At 39.0% G+C, this 5,854-nt stretch overlaps 1 protein-coding gene across 1 annotated transcript; it reads right to left on the reverse strand.

Annotated features, from left to right (window-relative positions):
- Window positions 1-222: 222 nt before the first annotated feature.
- Window positions 223-2,639, reverse strand: LOC111847557 (retinol-binding protein 2-like). Its single transcript, XM_023818836.2, has 4 exons — window positions 2,496-2,639; window positions 1,637-1,815; window positions 1,216-1,317; window positions 223-1,004 (listed from the first exon to the last, which is right to left on the reverse strand). The coding sequence occupies exons 1-4, from the start codon at window positions 2,566-2,568 to the stop codon at window positions 951-953; spliced, it is 408 nt and encodes a 135-aa protein (XP_023674604.1). The 5' UTR covers window positions 2,569-2,639; the 3' UTR covers window positions 223-950.
- Between the last annotated feature and the right edge of the window lie 3,215 nt (window positions 2,640-5,854).

Here is a 5,854-nt window from a genome sequence, read left to right on the forward strand (position 1 = left end):
AAGGCTCTCTGCTGGACCCGCAGCCATCGTAAATCGTGAGTTCCTCGTACCAAAACCTGGACATACATGTTAAATGTTTAGGATGTAAATGTTAAATGTTTCTACTCACAGAATCAAAAAACAAACCTTAAACATATGTATTGATAAACATATGCATACAGGAGGTCATATATATTAAAGTCCACCAGTGATTTGCTTACGATGTACGACACTGACTCTCAATCATGTGAGCAATCAGATTTATTCATTTCTTTTGATTTTTTTAGAGGGGTCTGTGGCATTTTTTTTAAACACACTCGTTAGTCCTGATCAAGACTGATCAAAGGGCAAAGGGCAGTTTACAGTATTTGTGAATGATTGTGATAACCCTGTTACACATATAATCCGAACTAAACCACCCAGCACAATCCAACAAAAGCACACATTAACATGCACTGCCCTTTATAAGAAAACCTAACCATTATTCTGATAAACAGCAATTCTGTACAATGTAAGCTCTATGTAATGTAGGCCTATACAAGGATATTTATGAGTCACCAGATCTGTTCATGCGTTATTTATCAAAAGTTGCCTAATAATGTGGTATATAACTCAAGATTGAGAAATACATTGTATTAAAATGTATTATATTGACCTTAAATGACATTTATAAGCTATTAGGAACAGAATGTAACGTATGTCAGTGTTTGGATTTTGGATACAAAATAGAGGATCCAAGAAAAATAAGTCAAGTAATGAGTCTCCTTAAACTTCTGAACAGAAGTTCAAAAGGTTTCAGGTGCAAGTGCCAAGTATGGCCCTGTCACTGTTACCAAAGACAAGGTATGTAACCTAAAGTGCTTCACTTTGCTTGAGTAAACTGTTGAAATCTGGAGCCTGTTTAAGTTCCTTTGGATAAAACTGATTTATTGATATCAAATAAATCTATATTTAATAGAACACATGACCTTTTATTCTTTCCGCTTGAACACCTGATGACAGACTACGTCCTCGCAGGTAATTTCCTGAAAATGCAAGAGAAAAACCAGGTTTTAGCGCCTGTTAATAATTTGGCTGAATTTGCATTCATTTCCACTAGATGGCAACAGATCCCTTTCTAACTTACATAGACGCAAGTTACACCATCGTTTGTTGCAATCTTCTGTAATAATGCATGCATTTAAAAATGGGGAGAAGTGATGCTTAAGAAGTTTTTAATTATTCATAATTTGTTACCATGTATAACATATCTCCTTTGACCCAATGCTTCCATCCTCGATTGGCCTTTTCTCCTTTCTGGATGCACACAAGTTTGTCCCCTTCCCAGGTAATCAGAGTCTAAAATCCAGGCAAAAAAGAGGATTTAATGAAAGAGTTTGAGATGTTTGAGGCTCAGTGTGGGTTGTCAAGCCTGAATACATTTTGCTCACAGCCCTCAATGTATTGTTAAATATTTAGTTGGTGTATAACTATTCTGATGTTTTTCCTAAGAAGTAATCAACATAATATAAACATATACAAGACAATGCAGGGTGCTCAATGTAATTTGTCAACTTTGACTTAATTTGATTTATATTGATTAAGACTGGAACCATTACATTATTTGGGAGGAAAATGTAAAGAGAGTCCTTTGCAGGTATCAAATGACAGGACCCACCTTGACCACCCTGTTGTCCAAGCCCTTGGTGTACTCCTCAAACTCAACCCCCACAGTAAAGGCCACCTCATAGTTCCGGAAGGTGCTCTGTGTCTTGATCACAAACTGGTCCCCATTCTGCATAATCACCTTCGTCTGAACCAGGTGAAGCGCAATTTTACGAGTGACAAAGTCAATATCTGGGTGAAAAAGGGGAGACCAAACCAAAAATGACTTAACTTGTCCAAAACTACATCTCGCTAGACTGGACTTGACAGTTTTCGACATTTTCAACAATCAATAGTGCTATCTTCTATCAATGTTGAATATCTAACAATTAACTAAAATGGAAAAAGAAAAATTTCCAAAGAATGGGAAACTTTGCTATGGATTACAGATCACATCAGTCTCAGACTATATTAGTGTAAACATTTTGTTAAATCAGACCTCTATTTATCGGAGGGTTTAATGAATAAAACTCCAAAACTTCCCACGTAGAGTCCAAATCACTGCTGAAGGCAAAGGTTCTTTGACTTCTTGCCGGTACATTAACGAAGCGATACAATTTCCCCATCCTTCTCTTTCAATAAATTAAATCAACTGGAGTTTATTGATACACTGGCACTACAACGTAACCTCTTTTCAGTTAACTATTTATTAGTTTGTTTTGGCTTTTAGGTTTTTATAATCTTTTAAATGTGATTTTAATGTCTTCCGTTTTAATGTATGCCTGTACTTCTGTAAAGCACTTTGAACTGCCTTGTGTCTGAATTATCCTATGTAAATAATCTTGCCTGTTCCAGGCCTCCTTTCTACAGTTAGATCATGACATTCCCCCAAAAGGTATTTAACATGGAGTGGCGCTCAGGAGGTGGCTTACTCAGAGCTTTCATGAGGTCCTCAAAGTTCTCATTGCTCATCAACTCCCATCGGCCGCTGAGGTCTGCGGACATGGTGACGCCGAGGTGCCAAGCCTGTGCAGGATGTTCACAGAGACAGAGGAGGAGTGTTGGGCCCCTCTGGGTCTTTTTATAACCACTGGCCATTGAGACCTGGGGCAGAGTACGCTAGATAAGATAATTTATTTCTCCTGGGGGCAGGGGCTTTGAAAGCTTGGGTCCAGCGTTGTAACTGCTGTGGCAAGGGTCAGTCAGGCCAGCAGATCAATTTTTAATTGTAATGCATCGCGGAAACTCACAGCACGAACCTAAGTAGCTCACGCAACCAGGAACAAACACACACATATGCAGGCACTGACTCATACGCACCCACCTACCCACACAAACCCCCACATCCGCAAACACTTACAGGACGTATAAGGGCTCCAATGTAATTGTAGTTTATACAAATAAACAATACACGTTATTTTATCTTTATCGTGTTCCCGGTATTAATTCAGTGCAAAGGGTATGTCGTTATTTAGAGATTGGGCAACAATTAGATTCTACGAGAAGGAAAGAACTTCAAAGAGCACAAAGGCCTTTAGTTTGCTAACAGAAAGAGCTGGATGAGACAGTATCATGAACGTAAACCTAGTTACCTTAGTGTCCGAACCTGTTAGCATGGGGTTTACGATCTTCTTCAGCATATGCTAGAAGCATCCAAAAAAGATTAACATCTGCATAAACACAAAGACGGACAAAGTCTCTCATTTATACTGCTGGATGTTTAAATGCTTTGCTCTAGAGCAGGTTCCATGTGGGACTTCAGACAGAAAGCGTTCAGATTAGGTCCATTCCCTTAACATTTATTCTGCCTAAAAATGTAGCAACACATCGCATGACATGGACACCAGCAATCAGAATAAAACCAATTGGCATCTTTATCTGGAGCTTTGAGGCTTGCCCTACATCACATTCCTCTCTTGTCCTTTGGCAGGGGTCTGATTTGGAAAGTCAAGGGCTTAATCTGAAAGGCACTGGGCCAGATATGGAGGCTTTTATTTAAGAGAAACATCAGCCAAATACACAAAAAGGATGGACCCAGTTAGTCGACGGAAGGTCAAGCATGCTTTCAGGCTTGTGTCTGTTACCATGGTGAAGAGGACAGCTAGTCTTTTTCCCTATGCAGTGTCTATCCTATTAGAGGTCAAAGGTTTTATCAGACTAAGTGAAACTCAAATTACCAAAGAATGCATAGGAGGAAATAACAGAAAATGACACTATATATCTAAATTCTGCATATGAAAGCATTTCACCCAAGAAATGTTTATAATTTTGAATGAATGTTTGGGTATCTACAGGCAATCTGAATTACATTATTTTAGAGCAATTTTCTGCAAAATACATCAGTGTAGCGGTGGAATATTTCAGAGAGATTTTAGTAAGTCTGCTGCTCCTCAGCAGGAATATTGAGCATAAATGAACTGCATGTCATCAATCATCTAAAGGGCAACAAAGAAACCAAACAAAACAATGCCTCCCAGCCCAATAACAGAGAGTGACCGTTTTGCCAGACATAGACTCTTAAATATCAAAATTGTTACTGGCGTGCCTAACTACTGATAAAAAATGCTCAAAGTTCTTACAAAATTACAAAGTTTCAGTTTGCCAACAGTCTGTTGTCAGTTATTCACCTATTGATACGTCGGCACGTCACTTAGAGTCAGACAATAAAACACAGACAAATAAATAAACAAACAACTGATGTTTGTTTGAGATAAAAGTAGGAGAATTGTGATGATTTTAAGTGCCATCAGTCAGATAATATGGTACTATTTAAAACCGTGGACCCAGCCTCAGCATTCTGTTATAAATGGCCAGCCACTTCCCTCATTTTACCGTTCTGTTGAAGGTAACTAACATAATATAGATGCCAGTTGACAATAATGGCCGCTGGCCTACAACCTCCAACGACAATGGAAGAGCACTGTCATGTTCTGTCCTGCACCCGTATGGCCAGCAGAGGTCCCCCCTGCTGGTCATCCTGAGTCCCCAGTCATTCACACCTGTCCCTCATGTAGCCCTCGTTGATTGTGATGATGACCTGCTTAGCCCTAGTACATTGTAGCAATGTACCTGTCTGTATTCATCAGTGTATATACAGTAGCTGCCCCTATGTCCTGTGCTCCCCAGTGCTGTCATTGTTGCCCCGTTGCTCAACTGAACTCCCCACTGTAACCCTTTGGGCTTTAATCATCTCACAGGCTGCCTTTAGGGTTTCTTTGCACCTCCCAACACTTTAGGACGTGACAAGTACATGGGAGGCGGATGGTGCCCCTCAAATTCTTTGCATCTCTTATTTTTAGATGGAAGTGAGACGCCCATGTTTTTCTTTGCAGGATGGCCTAATTAAAAACTTTCTAAGCACTTGTCTGGCTTCCTCAAGGACAGACTTAATGAGACTTGCTTTGCCAAACACAAAAACCAGAGAACACAACTTCACACTAGCCCACAAATTACCCAAAAAAATAGCAGTCCGCCTGAGAGTAGATGATAATTATCTCGACAGCTGATTAATTGGCACAACAGATTATAGACTCTTCAGATGGTTGTTTTTGACAAAAGGGAGATCAGTTGGAAATAAAATTACTCATAAATTTAGGTTACATTTAGTCTACATTTTTCTGTTACAAAACATATTGTCTACATATTGCATTTTACATTCATATTACATTATATATACATCATTTAAATTCACGGGCCAATGGTCAAGCCATTAATAAGCGATATATACTGAATCTGTATTTACTTCGTGGTTATTGTCTTTTTTGTGCTACATCAGCAGACCTGAACATTGCCATCAGGAAAATCACCAACTCAATGTAAACTGATGAAGAAATCATAATCAGAAATCAGGCAATCATTTTAGAAATCGCAACATGTAACGAGTTCCAGCAAGATGTCCCTGATGTGCGCAACCACAAAATGTATGGTGCAAACGGAAGATTTCTGCACTGAAATGTAAAAGCATTAGCAACTAAACTTAATTTATCATTACAACTATTTAAAAACCCAGATCAAAATTTAATGCAAATCATATAAAACACAAATTCACACCCAGCTGTTACTTTATTGTATAATACTAAGCATTCCTGCCTCCTTTCCATGTTTCTTTGAAAGCTTTTGCATAAGGATCACAGGGAGCTTGTAACAAAGTATTTAAATGTCCAGGAAAACCCGGTGTGTCTGCAAAAATGACAGACAAGTCTAGTACAGGGAGCTCAAACACATACATATGCTCAACCACACAGTAAGAGACTGAAAACACATTGCCTTGGAAGAAAGGGATGAGGAGTTC

This window comes from Paramormyrops kingsleyae, chromosome 21 (genome assembly GCF_048594095.1).
Source record: "Paramormyrops kingsleyae isolate MSU_618 chromosome 21, PKINGS_0.4, whole genome shotgun sequence".
Lineage (NCBI taxonomy): Eukaryota > Metazoa > Chordata > Actinopteri > Osteoglossiformes > Mormyridae > Paramormyrops > Paramormyrops kingsleyae.